The 21,574-nt window shown below is 37.7% G+C and overlaps 1 protein-coding gene across 1 annotated transcript in view; it reads right to left on the reverse strand.

Annotated features, from left to right (window-relative positions):
- The window catches only part of HHAT (hedgehog acyltransferase), a 122,883-nt gene that overhangs the window by 73,423 nt on the left and 27,886 nt on the right, over positions 1 to 21,574 (reverse strand). The window contains exon 8 of the mRNA XM_062571303.1: positions 9,310 to 9,460. Coding sequence (XP_062427287.1) covers positions 9,310 to 9,460 — 151 coding nt within the window. The remainder of the gene's footprint in view (positions 1 to 9,309; positions 9,461 to 21,574) is intronic.

Raw genomic sequence — 21,574 nt, forward strand, 5'->3', positions numbered from 1 at the left:
TTGCATATTAAGTTATACTGACACTTAACAAAACTTATGTAATTGCTTAAGTCAAAAATTGGTTTCAATACAGGCCTAACAGAAATGTTCAAGTGAAATCCTGCCATCCCTGAATTCAATCAGGGTTTGACAACAGCTTCAGCAATGTCAGAATTTTATTCAGTGTCTTCATCCCTCTATTTCCATTAGGAAATTAAAAATGCCAGTCAGCATGCTACTGTTTACCTTCTTATTCAGAAGCATCTACAAGCACCATACCATCAAATAATTTCACTAGTAGCTTTGTGGTTCTCATTTTCTAACCTGCTCATTGATTTCCATTTGCCAACACAGGCAAAAGGGTAAAAATCCTCATGTCTACAGTACCTGTAACTCTACATGCTGTAAATACAGACTGAAAGGCAGACTTCACTGCTGCTTACCACTGCTGTCAATGGTATCAGAATTTTACCTGTTATGTATTTCCCATCGGGGTTTAAAGAAAAGTTTTTCTGGGCAGAAGAATTAAATTAAGGAATACGAAAAACTGAGAAAGTAAGAGCAAGTTCTATCAACCTCATGTTAAATATTTTTAAATGGTTGTTTAACTAATTTACTTTAAAATCTAATTAAAAGTCTAAAAATCTAATTAAATATAAACAACACAGAAATTCAGTTAGACACTTTTCAGAAACTGTAATACTACATTACATCACATATTCAAGCATTAGTCGAATGGAATTATGTGTCATAACTGATCATATTTCCCTCCATAACATAATGGAAATATGTGGATATGTGCATCTTACCTCTATAATCATTACAAATGAGGTGAAAATCTCAAGTGTTATGTAAAGAAATAAATATCAATAGAACAAGAATACTTTTCTCAAGGAAAACAAGACTAATCGAAGTGGTTCCCTGGAATACACTCTCCAAAAGGAATGCAAAAATCTCTGAAGTATCATACTTAACAGATTTAATTGAACAAATATACTACAATACAGAGGGACAGGGGGAGAAGGAAGGGAAAAGGGACTTTATTAATGACCTAGAAGGAGGTATGAAAGGCACCCTCATCAAGTTGGCAGGAAACACCAAACAGGGGGGTAAAGGTACACGTTTGAGGGCAGGCTGCCCCTCAGAGAGATCTACTGAAGAAATGGTACACCATGAAAATCAACACGGAAAAATGCAAACAGCTGCACCTGGGACAAAATAAATCTTGCAATAGCAGCTCTGCCAAAGGACCCTGGGAGTCCTGATAGACAGGCTAACCATAAGCCAGCAGGGTGCCCTCATAGTGATGAAGGCTAACAGCATATACTGTACTGTATCAACAGCAGTGTAGCCAGTAAATCCAGGGAAGCAAGTACTCCCCTTTATTTGGTAGGACACACTTGGAATAGCATGCCCAGTGCTGAGCTTCTCAATGCAGGAAAGATGGTGATGAACTGGAGCAACTTCAGCAGAAGTCACCAGGACTGTCAGGGCCTGGAGCACTTGTCCTGTGAGGAAAGGCTGAGGCAAGATGAGCTTGCTCAGCCTGGGGAAGAACTGGTTTTTGGAAAACCTAACAGCAGCCTGCCAATATTTACAGGGAGGTTATCCTGAAGATTAAGCCAGAATATCTAAGCATCAGGCTAAAGCCATTCCACATGCAGAAAAAAATACAAGCTTAGTCAAACCAAAACAGAAAACAAGAGCAGATAAACTCTGTAGCCTAGTAACAAGGGCTCTTCTCTGCAAGAGACAGACCTAACTCTAGTTATTCCACAAAGCAGCTGTATATTTTGCATAGGAGTGTACTGCTTAAAAGTACTATAGGAATTATAGGTAGGAAGAATCTACAGAGGCTAGCCTTGCGTTCTACTCTACACCTTATATACCAACAGGAAGAAAAAAAAGAGTCCTTTCTGTTCTGAAGATCTGGGTAACAGATTCATAAAAATGCATGTAAAAAGCTTCTCAAAAATAAAAACTAAAACTCTTTCTGCTTTGTAAAGTACACTGTCCACACATATGTGAAAATACAAGCTTTCCTTGGTAAAATTGTTCCTGTGCATGTTATTTTTGTTATTGATTTGGGATTCAATTCAGCGTACTGGTTGATGGAACACACAGAACAGATCTTACTGACTTTAGTGTATTAATGTTTGTAAAAGACGGCTTAACTTTGCTCATAGGCATTGAGGTATTTGGGCTTCTGAAAACTTTAGCAATAACTATGTCTTCTATTCATAAGTTTCAATACAATTTCCCCTTAATCACAAGCACTAGGAAATTTCAGCATTGCAGGTGTAATTCTATTTAGTCCAACTATGCTTTTTAAATAATCCTTTTCCATATTTAAGAGATGACATCTAAAAACAAGGGGCAGAGAAGAAGTGCTTTAAAAAAATAGAAAGGCTCTGATGTTAATATTTCTTAAAATGAAAGTCAGTAAGGAACTAGATTGCTAGAAACATTTTCGATTTTCCTAATACAGTGTCTACAACACACAGGACAACTGTTCCTTTGAAAATCAGAGATGCTGGAAATAGGCCAGAAATGACCTAATCTCCAGAGAAAAGGGAGACGCTTAAGTCTGTCTTTCCTTGTCTTGTCTCTCAGTTCCAGCTGCTGGGTAAGTCTCGTTAGAGAGCAAGGATTAGAGAGCTTCAGAAAAATAGCAAGCCAGAATTTAACGACAAAACAAATCACCTCAAAATACTCGATCCTCTTGAAGCTGACTGCTAGCCCATTTATAAGAGTTAAACAGAAATTTTCTGTTCATAGCAAAAGTAGACTTGGCCTAGCATACCGATCCCCATGAAGCATCCTCTCCCCAGGCATGAAACACCAGCAAAGCTCCTCCTGCAGGCTTTGGGAAGCAGCCACTGCTGCTACACTCCTTCCCACACTGAGGCTGGGAGCAGGTCTGAGCCACAGATCTGGGTGCACCAACCGTATCTGTCAGACTCTGATTCTCCACGCTGTTGTGAAGATATGGAGCTCCTTTTTGTTAACTGCCTCCACTTTCCTCATGCAAATCATGCAAGGATTTGCCACCTAACTCACTCGAGGATACCTGCCATGAGAAGGAGTTTATGACCCATCATTCTGTGCCTTTCCTTTTTCCTCTGCAATTACCTCCAAATGACAGATTACAAGATAGCAATTTGCTTTTTATTACTAGCATATAATCAGAGAACTAGATTCATGGGAAAGAAATTCAGGGAGAAATTCTGCTATCTCAAATTTCAGACTATGATGTTTCTGGATAATTTGACTAACAGTAAAAGAATACTATGATATCAAAAAAGAAAGCCAGACTTCCACAAGAGTTTGCTACAGTGCAAGTCCTTAAACTTAAAAAGGCATCTACTTCTGAGCCCAGAACTGGGGACGTGTTTGTTTGTGCCAGACACTGGCTATTTGGAAATCTAAGACGACAAGCTTCATGAATCAAATGTTGACAGAAACACCTATTTCTAATCTTATTTAAATTTTCTTAATGCTCTCTTATACAGAATCATAGAACAGTTGAGGCTGGAAGACACTCAAAGATCCCCTAGTTTCACCCATAGATCACCCATTGCTTCTCATCCTGATGCTGGGCACCACCAAAAAGAGTCTGGCCCCATTCACTTGACACCCTCCCTTCAGATATTTATACACAGTGATAAGATTCCCCCTTATTCTGCTCTTCTCCAGGCTAAACAGCCCCAACTCTCTCAGCCTTTCTGCATATGAGGGACACTCTAGTCCCTTAATCTTACCTTAGTGGCCCTTTCTCTGGACTCGCTCCAGTAGCTCCATCTCTCCGCTTCATATGGGGAAGCCCAGAACTGGGCCCAGCACTCCAGATGTGGCTTCACCAAGGCAGAGTAGAGGGAAGGATCATCTCCCTCAATCTGCTGGCAATGCTCTATCTAATGCAGCCCAGGATACCATTGGCCTTCTTGGCCACAAGAGCACATTGCCAGCTTGTGGTTAACTTGCTGTCCACCAGGACACCCAGGTCCTTCTCTGGGGAGCTGCTTTCCACTCATCTCCCAGCCTGTCCTGGTACCTGGGGTACTCCTCTCCAGGTGCAGGACTCTAGACTTCCCTTTATTGAATTCCATGAAGTTCCCCTCTGCTCCTTTCCCCAGCCCGTTGAAGTCACTCTGGATGGCAGTAGAGCCCTCTGGTGTTTCAGCCACTCATCCCAAATACCACGAGGCTTTCAACAACTTACTCCTCTTGATATATTAAATAAGTTAACTCTCAAAATGATTTACTCCAATATAAAATCAGAATCCTGAATAAAGAAAGTACATAAGCTCAGCTGAGATAGTGAGAAGCATAGGTAAAAAAACCAGACCTTTAAGTAATTACTTTTTTTTTTTTCCTTAAAGACTGATCTGAAAATCTGTTTTACACATTAAAAATCTATCCAGTATTCCTCACTGCTAAAAGTAGGCAATTGGATGCAAGTTAGATTAAATATCATCAAATGTCTAAGCCAGAAAAAAAGAGGTTAGTAAACAGATTGATTTTTAATTGTTATTCATCCTTCTAATATGACCATATACAGTAATTTTGATCTCTTGTGCTTGCACACACACACAGCATCAGTGCAGAGTCTTCTTTTCCTGAAAAGAATCTGGATGGAAGGGAAAATACCCTATATAATCCTTCTCGACAGACACATGCAATCCTGATTGCCATTGACAGAAGACTTCAAGGGCGACAAGAAGTATTGGAATGGGAAAGAAACATACCAGATAGATTTTACTTTCATTTGATCCATTTTATACTGCATGTTTACAGCATGTACAGCACGTTAGAGAGTATGACTAGCCTACAGCAAAATTCTAATCTATAATTTGAAACAATTTACTTAAATCTTGCACAAAGAACACTCTTCATACAATACAAACAATTCTTTAGCAGTAACAAGGCAGGTAAATTAAACTGAATTGAAGGTAATTTCTTTCAAATCGTATCCTAGCTGCCATTATTGGATGTCACCAAAACATCTGTAAGATAAACCTGACATCTGTGTGCACACACACATGTACGTGCAAAATTCAGCCCTTCTAGTCCACCCATTAGGAAATGGCTTTTTTGACTTACCTCTACTACACAGCCAAAAATCAGAGTGCTGAGAATCAAAAACGTGTAACACTAGCTGAAAATGGTCAGATGTTTCTCCATCATTGTATTCAATGACTTCTATCTTGGGGTTCTTCAATTTTCTTTATTCTGGACAAAATTCTGATTCTTAGGAAATCTACTTTCCACAGTCTCCTTCCTACTGCTTTCCTGAAAAACCACAACCCTTGCAGACATTAAACCTATGTTAAACATCCATAAAACTTTAAACACAATATGCCCCAAACACACTTATCTCCAAATTATTTCAAGACAAGATACTTGGGACCGCAAAAATTTTAAGGTGGACAGAAACAGAAGGGGAGAAACTGTGCTTCTACACATCCCATATCAAACCTAAGCTGTTCCCATGGCATATCAAAACATAGGATCCATGATCAGTATCTTCACAGAAAAGCTTGCTCCACATGCAGTAGTTTTGACACTCAAAAGTGGCAGTATGCTTTTTTCGTGAACAGCATTTGGGCTAAATATTTCCTAAATTATGAATTGACAAGTTTTGTGGAAAACATTGTCAAAGTCAGGTTCTTCATTAAGAAGTCAAAACTAGCACAGGGTTTAGTATATGCTATCCATTGTTTCTCTAGTTTCTACAAGCTTCCAAATCATCAGTATCACACTAGAACAGCATTTTCTATATTGAACTAATTTTAAATCATCAGTAATGCTCTGTTAACAGTAGCACAACTTCTTCCAGCTGCACTATAATGTCTGCTTCCAGCCCGAGAAGTTATAGAGCAGATATCAGTCTAGAACAATTCTTTAGGCACTTAAACTTCCAACAGTACTGGTTCTTCTCACACGCTTATTTATCTTGATCTTATCCTTGGTAACAAAAACAAGTGTTAATTCCTTGTGACTTAGATAGGATAACGTAGACATTAAAAATGCTAAGTTGGTATGTCACTGAACTGTCGCCCTATCTGGAAATCAGGAATTAGCCCAGCACACTAAGAATCTGCTTTTCATAACTATACTCAAGCTTATGAATAGTAATAACTTTATCATGCATTTATTAAATACATAAATGCATATTTACCAAGATGATGCTATCCTGGTAATATGAAATGACAGTAACACATTCAGCACTTGTATTTGCCATGAGATGGAAAATAACATTGCTAATTTTTTGACTCAGGAGATTTTCTTGACTAAGTAAAATGCAAATTAGGCAGAATCTACTATAAAGTCGATAACTTTTTTTTAATTACATCCTTTTATTTACAAGTTTGAATGGACACAGCTTGACTAATTATTTCGTATCATGGGGGGCAGAGTAACTGATTTATTTTCCTAATACCTGCTTTGCTCTTGAGCTCTAGAGAAATTTTTAAAAAACAAGCTGCAGTATTTTTCTTAACTTCTGATTGAAAGCTCTTCTACACACTGTCTCACCGAGTGAATTATGTCAGCATGTGTCATTATAAGTGACACTGGTCTGAATCTATCACATCAAAATTTTTGTTGGTATGATTAAAGGACATCAGATATCAGTACAACATTACAACCAATCCACGCACATAGTTTATATTTGCATTTCTTGCATCATTTGTGACTTTCACGTTGTCCTTTTTTTCAGGCTTTCTCTCTCTTTTGAAATCTCATAATTACTTTGAGACATAAAAGTAGCAACACTGGGTTAGCCCAAAGCCTTTCTAGAATAACATCCTGTCTCTGACAGCAGCCTAAAGCAGATGCCAGGGAACAAGGAAAGCATGTACAAACTCTTTTTCTGAGCATCCTCCAACATGCCAGCCAGCAGGTGAACCCATCATCGCCCTTCCAAATCAGCTGTACCTGTACCTGCCAAACATTAGACTCAGCAATTGCTGCCTCAATCGAGGGTCCTTCTGCTGGCAACAGTGCACTCAACCTTGTTATTTGACTCATTCTACTCTCATTTCCCAATCTATTCCTGAATGTCTTTAACAGGCTTTACCAGGCTATCATACTATGAGAACAGATTCTGGAACAACTCTTCTCATTGTACCATCTTAAAATTAGGCATCAGGTTATTAACATTATAATTTGAGATACTCTGATACAACTGTTAAAAACAGTCATTTAAAAATCAATGAATTCATAACCTAACTACAAAACAGTATTTAGCACTTAAAGAAAACAGGGAGTTATTGTTCCTGAGACATCACAACCCACACTATTTGCTTTCAGAAAAGCCTACAAAAAAAAAAAAAAAAAAAACCTCATCGTTTCCTCTCTTCCTGGTTTAAGCCAGTCCTCCTCAGACTGCCATATAGTTTATAAGCAAAGGCTGTCATTCCATCTCCCACTTCTAACACTGACGTTCCTATATAACACACCGAAACACATTAAAAGGACTGCAAGCCTCTGGCTAGCAGTGATTCATGAGTTTAACTATAATGGCATAAGAGAATCATAATTCAGGAATTCAGAGGGCAAGCTGTGTGAAATCTCTTAGATAACTGCAATTGATCCATAATTCACCAGCAGCCACAGGAAATTCTACCATCTATACAGCTTTGAGATCAAATCAGCTATACCTAAACAGATTTTTCAACCTACAAACAAACAAACCCTATCTCTGAACTAATTTTATCATTTCTGGCAGTGACTTAACTACAAAATATGTGAATGAAATATTTGGGCAAATAATATCAGCAGTTCACATTTTTCCTACTGTAAAAAATAAACAGACTTTACCTGCCTAGATATTAGTTCTAACGAGATAAGAAAATGTTATAAATATTTTTAAGGAGTATCAAACACTTTTACTGCAAGTTGTGCACCACATCTAACTTTGCAGGCCCCTAATAATTGTAACAATGATGGGAAAAAGTACCTGACTCAACAATCTCATTAGTATTTGTGTTACAGCGCAGTTTCATTTGACACCTACAGAGTAATACTGTTTCCATGGCCTAATAATTGCCAGAGGAGGAAAATACTGCTACTGTTTGAAATTCTGCTTGCAAGGACCTGCAGGCCAAGGGACACTGATCTCAGGAGACTGCCTGATAAAAACCACAGATTTCTATTTCAGCTCTGTAGGTCAGAAGTTCAGTTCAAGCTCTGAAGGAGAATTTAAATCAGGGGGGTTTGTTAGCAGCTCAAATAATTTTTAACAGTTCATCTGTTTTCTCCTCCCTATTTATGCTACATTGCTGCTTTGAATAATAGACATCTACAATGGCAAACTATTATAAACCATAAAGTCTTTTTGTTACAGCTAGCTTCAAGCAGAAGACAAAATTAAAATTTCATCCAAACAAGCTCTGATAATGAGACTTACTCTTTTTGACTAAAACACAAAAAATTTACTCATATCTCAAAGCAGTTGGAGACTAACCAGGGGATGCACCACTGTGCTAGGCTCTGTGCTAGCACAGTAAAAAACACGTCTCTGCACTGGAAAGCTAGAAAGTCTAAATCAGTTAAGGTAATGTTTCAAGAATGCTAGGGCACATCCTCCCGTACAGCAGAGGAACAAGAGCAGAGTGAAACAAGGGAGGAGAGAAGTCAAGCGAATACTATGTTTTACACAGGCTAAACAGCAAGCAGAATCTATTTCAGAGATTGTTTTCAGGAAAAATACTTTAGTAAATATTGATTTAAAAGTAAGATTCAAAACTGACTTTTTTCTGGAGTATCATGTGTCAATTTTTTAAAAACAAAGGCAATCCCAAACTTCATCTTGAATTATATGCGATTACCACTTTTCATAGCATTTTTATTGTGTTAAAGATGTTCTTTACTACATGACTACATATTAAAATGTTATATCCACAGCTTTCCTCATATAGTAACTAATCAAGCATTTCTTTTCCTTCTCTGGATGAATATCCAGTGGAAATATGCTTTCTGGACCAAGACTGAAAAATGAACCATCTTTAATAAGTATCTGGAAAAAATAATTGCCAGCTTAGTGAAACTAGGTGGGCTGAGTCTAGTTCTAATAATTAAGAGGATGAAAATAATGCAAGGGACACTTCCCTCTACCTCTGCAGCAAAGAGAAAGTAATGGTCAAAGTTCATTAGAAAGTGGACAAGTTGAATTATGGAAAGGGGGGGGGGGGGGAGAGAGAGAGAGAGAGAGAGAGAGAGAGAGAGAGCACAAGAACATGCAAGCAAGCATGAAAAGACACACATTTTCTTTTACATCCATGCCATATATCAGTAATAAATTGTTAAAAAGTAGTAATGACTGACCTCCACATTTTAGTGAAACTGTGCATCATGCTTACACAGCAAGGAAGAGCTGGCGGTTTCAGTCCATCCATTTGAACAAGGAGGCCAGGAACACCATACAGAACCAGGTATTTCACATAAAAAAACTGTACTTGAGCTAAAGCCAGGCCACCTGAAAAAAAAATAAAATAAATAAAAAAAAGGTAGAACAAATTTTTATCTTAAGCAATGCCTGAAATACTTTTAAAACCTTAATAATGCTTGCTTCTAAATATCTAATGTCCAAAGAACTAAAGATGACATTACTGCTTGATGGGATATACAATACCTAAAATTTGTAACAGCTATAGAAAATAGGAACACAAATTTTGACTTTAGGCACATATACAAAATAGCATCTTTCAAAATACAAAGGCATAAGTAAGCATCTGTAGTTTTACTTTCAAGAGCTCCATTTGGACTGTGGGTACTGACTACTACAGAAAGCAAATACTGACTTATGTTGAGCTAAAAATCAGAATGCGCTGATACAAGGGATGAACATTTACTACAAGGACAATATATTTTCATATTTGCCAAAACCGAAGTCAACAGAATCATAGAATCGGTAAGGTTGGAAGGGACCTCTGGAGATCATCTAGTCCAACCTCCCCACTCAGCAGGGTCACTTAGAGCCTGGTAGACAGGGTTGCATCCAGGCAGGTCTTGAAGATCTCCAGATCTTCAATACTTCATACTTAGCATGTAGAGCTTCAATACTTAGCATGTAGAGCATTATTACATACACTCTCCGCTTATGCCTCCAGAATAGGTGTAAAAGATGGTTATCTTTGCAGTTTATCCTGATAGCTTCACAAAAAGTCCACATAATCTCAGATTTCGTAGCTAGCTAACTGTTCTAGGGTACACAACACTTAGCATGAATCTTCTGACCCTGCCAGAACATGGAAGACTGGAACTGCACTCACCGTAATATTTAAGGCATGTTTCAACTTTAAACTCATAGGACAAAGGCCTCCTTTTTTTAAACTACTATCCGCAGAAAGCCCCAAGCTTCTTATAATACCCAAATACCAGGGAGAAAAGGATCCTTTTAATAATTCTGAATGCTTACTACTGCACATAAAGCAAAATGGTACATATTAATGGTACAAATGTCTGCAGAATAAAATCTATTTAATCAATAATCATACAAAACAAAATTCAGTAAAAAGCTGAGCCCCTACATCTTTACTGAAATTGGTGAGGATTCATTCCTTCTAGAAGTTTCATTGAACGTGGTAAGATTTTTTTCCTCTGCTTGCATCTTATATTGCTAAAAACTCTAATTCCAAAGGAGGAAAACGGAAAGCATTACAATTTGGAAGAGTAAAAAAGTTATAATAATGCTATATTTCCTTCCTTTTCACTGTACTACTTTCCCTCACTGAAATTATTTTGTGGTTTGATTGGAGTAATTTAGATATTTATTATTTGAAAATCTTCCAGATGACTTTCCATAGAGACTAAACTTTCAATCTGATTCCTGCATTCTATGAACGCACATCTGGGTTTCTTTTTTCTTTTGAATGCATGCCTTTTGCGTTCTGCTGATTAATGGGCATACTGTGGATGACGACCAAAAGTTATACATTAAAAATTCATCTAATATATAACAACCTAGGGTGAAGTTCTGGCACTTACAATGTAAAGTGCAAAACTCCTGCTAGCTTACACATGGCCAGTGTTTTGCTGCTGCAATTCAACATTTTTCATTTTAATATCATCAGCCAGGTTTACAATATAAGAAATCATTGTGCTACACAAGATAAAAATTGATACCTAGACATGCAGCTTATGACTGCATCCTACTGGGATGCAGTCATCTAATATTCAATAATATTTTTCCCTAGAGGAAAGTAAACAATCAAAAGCACAATCTGGATACTAGCCAATTAGCTACACATTAGATTACTGCTAAATCAACTATACAGTCAACTTTCTCGTTTAATTCCCACCTCATTCAATTTCTCATTTCTTTTCTGACACACTTCATTGGAGAGCTGAATGCTAACACCCACACAAACAGATTATGAAGATCACAGCTGTCTGTACATCAGTAAGATTCAGAATCTTTTGGTTGTGCATGATGGAAAAATGTTTAGGGATCAAGACAACCACCCTCATGAGACAAGACAATCAATATATTTCATTTTAAAGATGAAATATGTAGGTTTTTCAAATACAAAGATATGATATGCAAGTTTCAAGAAAACAGCATTTTCACCCTAATAACAAATGTATATCTACGTTGTTATTATTAATGAGTAGTAGCTCAATAGCATTGGCATCTTAAATGTAGATATCACATCGCAAATCATTACTTGGCACTCTGGCTAACCTATATGAGGCAATTCTAATGCTTGCGAAGTCAAGGGCCCTGTCAACATGTATATGATGTTCTAACTGGTTTACAACTCACCCCAGCTGTGTAAGTGTGCTGGGGCCACCCACCAAAAATCTCAGGGCAAGATTCACAGCTGTAAAACAGCTGGTCTGAACTGGGGACACAAGAAGGCTATAAACCTTCTTTGAATACCTGAAATACTCTGGCTGCTTTATATTTGCTCCATCGCAGCACAAAGCAGCCGGAGCTACACTGTTTCATCTAATATAAAAGTAAAATAAAAACCAAATTATTTAAAATTGACGTTACATTTCTCAAATTCTTTTATCTGCATCATATAATATTTTCCTCTAGTGTTACATTTACACAGCTTAAAAGAGAGGAACTTGCACAAGAGTATTATCTTAAACTGAAAATAAAGATGGGAATCTATATAAGGTATATATTAAAAATGCAGTTAAGGGAAAAATTACTGCAAAAATGTTATCTTTTCCCCAGGAAAAAAAAAAAAAAAAAAAAAAAAAAAAAGGAACTTGAGGGATTCAGAGTCAAGGTTAAGTTTTAAAACAACTGAAAGATTTAAAAAAATACCAAGTTAAAGTACCCAGAGTATCTTAACCTCAAGCATTTCAATAGTCAAGCTGTTTGAAATACCAGATTAAATTAATTGACTTTTATAGAGACTGATATTTTCAATTTCTCATCTTGCAATATTTATAAAATATTCTAAGGTTTCTTTGGCATTAAAAATGCATTTACAGACCTTTTAACCTTCCATAAATTTACTGCAAAACTACATTTCACAAATTTCATAGAGCTTTGTTTTAAGGATAATTACAACATTCATAGCAATTTTTAATAGAAAAAGTTCTCATTCTCAACAATTTACATAATTTTTGACAGAAAGAATCAAATTATCATTTGTATAAATAAGTGAGAAAAGATTTGGATACTGGGACTAGAAACCACACTTGGTATTTTTCTGTCCATAAACCATCACCAAAACTTATAGTCAGGGGCTGTAACTTAGCTGGCAATTTTATTGGTGTTGCATGAGCATAACACCACAGATTTCCCTTTTGCACAGAAATACTGACCCTGCAGCATTACTGATTGTAGACACTTGTTTACTGACAGTAATAGGGCAAGCGTGACAAGAAAATATGTATCATACAAGTATGTAGTCATATTTTGAAAGGGTTACTGACATATGTCACAAATCTAATGAGAAACAGACATTTAGAACAGCTCAGAACTAGCACCCATACCATTCAATACAAAATATCAAGATGTCAGGGGTTTCATTTACTTTTTGCCTTAGTCCTTACATGCCTCCTCTCCTATACTAAAAAAAAAAAAAAAAGGTTAAAAATTACACGGGCATTCACTCATAAGCTCAGACCTCCAGGAAAGAACCTGGCTTTGTACACATACCGCATTAACAATCGCAAGCTGCGCCACAAGCCTCCAGCCTCACTACGACTCCCGACGAGCTGCACAGCCTCAGCGGTGGCCTGTTCTTGAAGGCAGCACGCTCCTCCCTAACAAGGGCTCCGAGACTGGATCTGCTAATACCTCCCTGGCTCGGTATCGAGTCTGGCAGGAGTCCACACTTCATGCTGCGGGAAGCTTCCATACGAATATACGATTACTGCAGCGCTAGGAGAACTCTGCACAAACTGCTGGGTAAGCGGTCATCAAAATCCAGAATTCTGCAGCCATTGCCAGTAAGCGCATGTATGTAACGCAGCCCTGTCCTCCCGCTCAGTGCTAACTGCCTTCTGCATTAAGTCAACCTGTACTAACCTGAACTAATGCAAATGTGACACCTCAGTTCAGTTACTCCTGGGTCTAACTACTGAAAAATAGCATAGTATGAGACATGTGAAGCATCCTAATTTTATTAATCAGCAAACACAAAACAATGCAATTATTAGGTCCATATTGCTCAGCAGTGGGTTTTTTTTTCCATTGCTTGTTGGCAGTGCTTTGAAAGAGATGTTAGCTCACAAAATCTAAATGCATGATGAGAAGAAAGTACTGTAGGGACTCTCACAGCCTGGCTTCATATCCTAGCCTTCTAGTAGCAAACAAGAAGCAAGAAAAAAAACCTAAAATGCATGGAGAGTGGGGCAAGAAAGTGCATCCCAGGATGTCTGCCCTGAAGGCTAAATGCTTCCTTTTAGACAGAATTCAGTGGACATATCTGAAGGTCCCAAACTAGCTTAAACCAGACTAAACAGAATTGCCAAGGGACTCTCAGCCACCACATACACAAGTCTCCCAAACCACTTAACACTAAAACAAAACTAGAACCCTTTCAAGGATAAACATGCCCTCAAGCTACCTACCTTAACTACTCCCAAAATGTCCACAGCACACACTACGGTCATTAGTAAATATTTGTGAGAAAGACGTCTAAATAAACCAACAATTATCAAAAAAAAATAACACTCATTAATGTAGGTTAACTGTCAATAGTATCTGAAAGTTCAGCCAGCAGGACAGCTTATAAAAATTCAGATTTTTCCTCACATCTTTTTAAAAGCAGTGAACCAACCAGTGTTTTAGAGAATAAAATCTTATTAAGTTCCCTGATTCATGTTTGTATTTCCAGTTTTCAAAACAGACATCAAGTTGCCAAATATTTTATCACATTATCATTATCTTGCAGGATGGAAAAAAATCTCAAACAGATTACTCTGTTAGCATTTCATTACCATTTAGATGGATGTACAGACACCATAATTTCAAAAGCAAAAGAATGAATTTAGACATCTATTTTCTATCTATGGGTTTATTAGAAAAAACTGCAACACCTCAAAAACAGGACTTTACAACTGACTTGTGTCCTATTTTGCAGGTCTCACTGTTTGAAAGAGGAACGTATGCAACATTTCCTCTTTTAACAAATCAAAACATGAAACTCACCAACCTCAGATCAAGCAGGGTGGCTTGATCAGATCATATGCATCTAGATTATTTTTAAACCAAGAGCATACACATCAAAGGAAGAACATTCTTTTGGAACACCGGATCCTAGTTAATAATTAAAGCCACAGTAGTTAATTAACACTGTAAATTGCGCATGCTTCACTAGAAGGAACATATGCTATATGGTTAAGAGCAATACATTAAACTCACAGAACACTCACAACATTGTATCACACATTCCTACATCTGAGGCACATCTCTACAGCTGATCCATACCTCTGACACAAAACACACGTATACAAATAAACAAATTCCTAGTCAAATTTATTTTCACAATTACTATCTTAATTAGTATTCTGGATTAATCCTATGTGACAATTCTGTTAGACAATACATTGTCCAACATAGGACAATGTAAAAGTTGCACCATAGCTTCTGGATTATGCAGACTTTCCCTGGCATCTTCAAGCAGAATTGTAGCTTTCATCATTTTCTATACCTTCTGAGACTGACATTGAGCTTTGTTTGGATCAGCAGGGATGACTAAATGGTGCTGAAGTGTTGAAGCACAAGGCTAAATTTGAAGCCTCATAAGGAAAATATAGACAGCACTCTTTAACCTTCACATTTTCAGAACCACATTTAAAAACAAACACACAGATGAATTAATAACACTCAACATGCATTCCTGTTCCCATATAAAAGCAAAACTTTCCCTTGAGTGAATTTTACCATTGACATTTGTATATTGTCATAGTGAAGAACAAAATCACTGATTTCAATTTAAGATCTTGCAACTAATGCTGCTGAGCTTCCTCTTATTATATAAGCCAGTGAATTAGTCATTCTGCTACAGCAGCTGGAAGAACATACCATGGAAAAAATTAACAACCCTACTTACTGCCCCCCCCCCCTTTTTTTTTTTATTTCCTTTTCTCAGCTTCATTACAGACAACTGCCTGAGATTAATCACTGGAGCACATAGGCTTTCAATCTAGCCTGGCCTCGCTATTCTTATAGTATGCTGTAGTTCAACAGTCTAGTGAATTTTTGGAATGAATAGTGGCTTCAGTCTTCACTGCTTGCATATCTCTCTTTAGCAATATAGAATATAAAAATTAAGCTCAAATAGTTTTTAAAATTGAGAAGAATTAATTATCATGGTTTTCACTGTCATGGAATACAAGTCTTCCTGCTGTGTCATTAATTCTGAAAGCGCTCAACTCTTTAGGACAATCTGACCAACACTACAAGAATGAGAAGCAGCACTGACAAAACCACGGAATTGCTACAAACTGTGCTTGCTGCTCAGAATAAAATAACCACAACTGTGCACAAGTGTCCTGATACTGTTCAATATACCAACAGTTCACTATTCATGGGTGCAAACATTTGTTTTACTGAGAAGGATTTGAAGCTAAGATCCGCCTTGGAGAGAAAGCTGGCAGCATAACAGATTTTGAGGAACACTCAATTCAGAGGAGAGTGGTGAGGCCTAGTCTATGAGCAATACTTACTATTGCACTGTTGGGTGCTGATTATACTTTGGGGATTCTTGGAGAAAAGAGGCAATAGTGTTTTCTGCTGTAAGAGTGCAGAACTAATGGAACCCATCAAATTCAAAAGCTATACAGGCCAGGACAAGAGACAGTAAAGAAACAGGTGAAAGATTTCAGTGACTTTGTAACTTGTCTCACATGATCAAGGAAGTATAGCCTCCCCAACATCTAGACACAGAACAAGATTTCCACTTGGAGGGCAGCGGGGGATCTCCTGAGATCATTTATACCTAAAGTTATCCTTAAAAGTTGGTATGTGGATGTCTAAAAACACTTCCACTAAAGCTAGCTCTCACCTCCTCCTCTCTTCAGGAGACTGACATTTCTACTTGGATATTCATCTTACTACCAAACACAGCTGTGGTCAATATGAAACTATGCTTTCTTCAGATCAGTAGATTCAGTTTTCTTATTAATACACATTTCATCTCTTCTCCACTATCTGATCTAGTAGCCTGTGTAGAGCTGCAGTCACTCAGTTAAAAACATCTCAGTCACTACGGACATGAGCAGTCAATCTAAAAGGTTACATTAAAAAACAACAGGATAGGTTCTGTTATCTCTGACACTGCTCTCTTCCTGCCATTCTGCTGCCATGAAGATAATTAAAGGCAGCTGAGCTCTAACCTTCTGGTACCAAAGAGTACCACTGCCAGCATGCTATCTCATGAAGAACTGCCTTCTGAGAACTGAATTCTTCCTGTGCTATGACCAACGTAGCCCAACCTTCCTGTGATATAAACATGCAAGTTTAACGCAGTATGCAGAGAGTGCTAAAGGAAACAAGATTTAAATGTGAGAAGGAATATACAGTAGAGGAAATTCTGATATCTATTTCCATGTGGGGGTTGTATTATCAAGCAGGTGATGGAATAGCCTGTGAAAACAGATCTGTGATGGCTTTCTACTGTATTTTAGTCAATGAAAGAGATGTATGCAACCTCAGGTCAGCTTTCTTTTATATCACAGACAAACTCATCTAAAAATAAATATTTAAAAGGAAAAAATGAATTATTCAACAACAGATTTTGCATTGTCTGACTGAAGACCCTAAATAACAAATGTCTTCTCTTTTAGTAGAGAAGCTCTTCTAAATAACAACACTAGTAATAATAGTGATAACAGTATGAAGAATAATTTTAGAAAGCTGCTGTCCTTCCGAGTAGCCTCTAGCCAGGGCTCCAATCACTTCTTATTTAAGCCCCCCAAATCCAGGAACAAGACACTTGCTTTCTTACTCATTAAAGAATTGATGCATAGTGGATGCAGTTTGCTCCATCTCAGAGAATGTTGCTGATCACACACTTCCAATAGCTCACTGATCCATCAAGGTAGCAAAGCAAGCTGCTTTTTCTGCTCAGAGGTATAATTTACTGGCTGATACGAACAATGATAGGCAACATAGAGAAGAGTGAAACAAAAAAAACACAGGCAGGTGGGGAGGGAATTGAAAGTTCTACCTGTATACAAAGTACATACACATTGTCTTTAGCCTGCTACTCATAATTCCCATTCCTATCATCATCTAGTTAATGACCTTGAAAATTGACAGTTAAAAACATTAACTGCAAGCAACAGTAATTAAAGAGATTTCGTGGAGATTCCATGGAGATTCCAATTATAGCAGTTCTTCCATCTACAGTATAATAACAACTCACAAAGTTTGTGTGGCATCACTATTGTTTATCCAAGAGAAAGTCTTCATCTACCCAATAAATGAGGTTGGTCAACCTCCCTTCAGTCCCCTGAGAAGGTTAGGGAACAAATCTTCCTAGAAACCATTTCTAAATATATTAAAAACCAGAAAGTGGTTGGAACAGTAAAATCATTTTTATCAAGGGCAAACAACGCTTAATCAACCTCACTGCTTTTTATTTGAAGTGACTGGCACTTTGGACACAGGAAGGACAGTGGGTATCATATACATTTGTTGTCTATGCACTGTATACATATACAGAATTTTTTACACATTCTCCAGTACTCTCCTTATAACCAAATTCACGAGATATGGGCTGTACAATTGAATGATAAGGTGAGGAGAAATTTGGCTGGGCTTGGATTAGTTACAGAAGTCTAGCAGACAGCCACTAACTAGTGCAGATCCTCACGGATTATTGTTGAGACCAATGTTGTTTAACGTCTTTATTAATAGACCTGGAAGATGGAACAAAGTGCACCCTCAGCAAGTTTGCAGATGACATCAAATAATTGCAGGAAGCAATCAATACATTGAAGAGCTGCGCTCCTGTTCAGAGGGACCTTGACAAGCTGGAGAAATGGGCTGAAAGAATCAACAAAAGCAAATGCAAAGTCTTGCATCTGGGATGGAATAATCCCATCAACAGTACAGGCTGGGGGCTGACTGGCCAGGAAGCAGCTCTACAGAAAAGGGTTTGGAGGATTTTAGTAAATAACAGGTTGAATATGAGTTAGCAGCGTATCCCTGCAGCAAAAAAGAGCAACAGCATCATGGACCAATTCAGCAAGAGTAGAGCCAACAGGTCCAAAGAAGTCACCTGTTTTATTTTGCATTTGTGAGACTGCATTTGGAATACTGTGTCCAATTTTGGACTCCTATTACAAGACAGACATTGACATTGTGTAGCAATCTCAGCAGAGAATCATTAAGATAGTCGGAGAGCAGCATACACCATATAAAGAGAAGCTGAGAGAACTAGATTTGTTGAGGCTTAAGAAGAGAAGGTTCAGGGAAGCCTGACTGTGCTATCTACAACTATCTGAGTAGAGGATACAGAGAAGATGAAGCCTGTGGAGGTGCACAGCAATAGGAAAAGAGGCAATGAACATAGTCTGGAAAACAGGGAATTCCACATAGATAATAGGACTTTGGGTTTGGCATTTTTGTTTTTACCATGAGGCTGAAACTACTGGAACAGTTGCTCAGAGAGGTTGTAGGGTCACCATCCTCGGCAGTGTTCAAGATGCTACTGGACAAGGCCTTGAGCAACCGGATGTAATTAGACCGGTCTGAGCATGACACTGGACTATATAATCTCCGGAAGTCCCTTCCAACCTAAATTATTCTAAGATTCTAAATATTCTGCTGATACATCTTTTTTTCTGGCCTAGCCTTACTATTTTGCACCACCATGTAGCATGAACAATTCCACACAAAGAGAAACTGAGTAAGCTCCTCTTGGAGGAGGAGAGAAAAAAAAAAAAAAGTGAACTTGCAACAAACTGGATCAGTGCTTGTCATACCTTCTCTATACTGTGTGAAGATATTTGCTGTTTGATGAAAAATTTGTTGCCTATCACTTCCAAAAACTTCTTCTTTTAGCCTCTGCCTGTGTGGTGAAGAAAAAGATGCACTCACTAATGTTACTTTAGGTAACTAGCATTTCCATTTCGTCATTTGCAGCCATGTATGTTTGCTAAAATTGTACAACCTTAACAGTACAGCTGCAGTACAAAAGAAAAATACATACTGGTTTGAGCTGCCTTGGTATTTTTTAAACAAATATCATTAATTCAGTAAGATTTTTATTTATTTACAATCTCACCTTGCAGGAACACCATATGAAACCATCCAAAACACTGTAGTTTCATGTTCCTCTGAGAGGTACTCTGATCATCATCATGGCCCGTAAGATTCCTTATGCAAAAAATCTAACAGCAATTTTGCTTTTATCTGCGCTGCTGATGTTCATTGCATAGTATTCAGATATCCCAGAACAAAACATGGAAGAACTATAATTTTCCTAACTAGAGTTGATTGCAATACAGCCTCCAAATCCTTCCCCCAGGTTTAACGTGCTAAAGGGCCAGTCATGCATAACTCAATATAGCCAGTTGATCCATGATGCTTTGAAGATTCTGTAGATTAAATGGGAAACAAAAAATGAAAACCAGCAGTGCAGAAAGATTAATACAACACATAGTAAACCTCTTTAGTCAACAATAAGCTTCTTCCTTGGTCTCATGACAGTTTTGTTATGTAATTGTTTTTAATAAAACAAAGTGAAATAATGAAAAGGAAAGTTTGGCTCTATATGAGAGCTAGTGAAGAGGCATGTTAAGATCCATAACTCAGATACTGGTGGTATTTGCCTATTTATTCTTACTTACTCATTTATCAATGGCTCTTAAATTCAAGCCAAGAAACAACGGTGACCTGCTCCTGCTTCAAGTCTAAGCAGACCTGAATAATCACTGTGATAAAGCAAGTACAGAAAATGCTGAAAAGTGACGCATTGCTGCACGTAGATTATGCCACAAAATCTTGTTTGACCTATAATATTTAAGCACCTGCTTTCATTACTACTAAGACAAAGCTTAATGAGAGTGGGGTTAGCAGGGTTACCAAAAGGCATTTGTTTAAATTCAAATGTTCCTATTTTAACCAGGCAAAGGCAGTATTACAATCTAGACTTGCTTTAAAACAGGCTTTCATCACTTGAACTTGCTTTTGAAGCAAGTTCTAATCACCTACTCAAAATTAGTTTTAATTATTGGGAGGTAAATTGACAGTCAGAAGCCTTGAACAGAGGGAAGAATCTACTAATAACACTAAACCTATAGTATTTTTCCCTAGTCTTCCCTACCTTATCAACTAGTCAGCATTTACCACTTTCCATATACTGAGCAAGACTTTCATCATACTCATACACACAATACCAGGGGTTAACTGATTGAATTGAGTATATAATTCATGTTTAGAACAGGAAATGCAAACTCAACCAACTTCCGAAACAGTGACTGACTGCGAATGAAGGGAGTAAACCATGGAGACAAACCACTAAGTTTTTGCTGTTTTCAGCAAACTCGCTGTCCCTAACTCTTTCTATATATAGCATTGCCCTCTACTGGCCAGAACTGAATATGCAAAGATCCTCTTTGAACATACACACTGCCTATCATACATAAACGATCTTTAATGAATGCTGGACAGGGCCTACCAGTATCTGTATCAATTGCGTTACTAGCTGATATAACAAGAGGTATCTGCTTCAGTTCAGTAACCAAAGCTTTTTCAGAATCTGATTTTAAGGGATAGAGCTCCTGCGCTTTCTTCTCCCTACCCGGTGATACATGACAATACAGGACAATGGAAAATCCGATCGACCGCACACACAAGTGGCCTATAGTTTATCCTCTGTCTATCTACATACTGGTATGTGCAGCTCTTATTTTATGCTATATTCAAGGCTGCTCATTCATTTTTTACCTATAGTAAGTATTTTTAAACATATACAGGGGAGTGAGGAGAGAGGCACAGAGGAAAACAGGAAAAGGAGAGGCACCAATCAGTACTTTCAGGTCACCTTGTTTGCACATACATTCCCTTCCATTTGCTCTTTTAGTGAGTACTGCCATTTTAAGTTTCAACATGGATAAAAACTGATTTAAGAGCTGGAGGAAAGAGTTAAAAATGCTAAACACTGAG

The sequence above is a fragment of the Rhea pennata genome, chromosome 3 (assembly GCF_028389875.1).
Source record: "Rhea pennata isolate bPtePen1 chromosome 3, bPtePen1.pri, whole genome shotgun sequence".
NCBI classification, from domain to species: domain Eukaryota; kingdom Metazoa; phylum Chordata; class Aves; order Rheiformes; family Rheidae; genus Rhea; species Rhea pennata.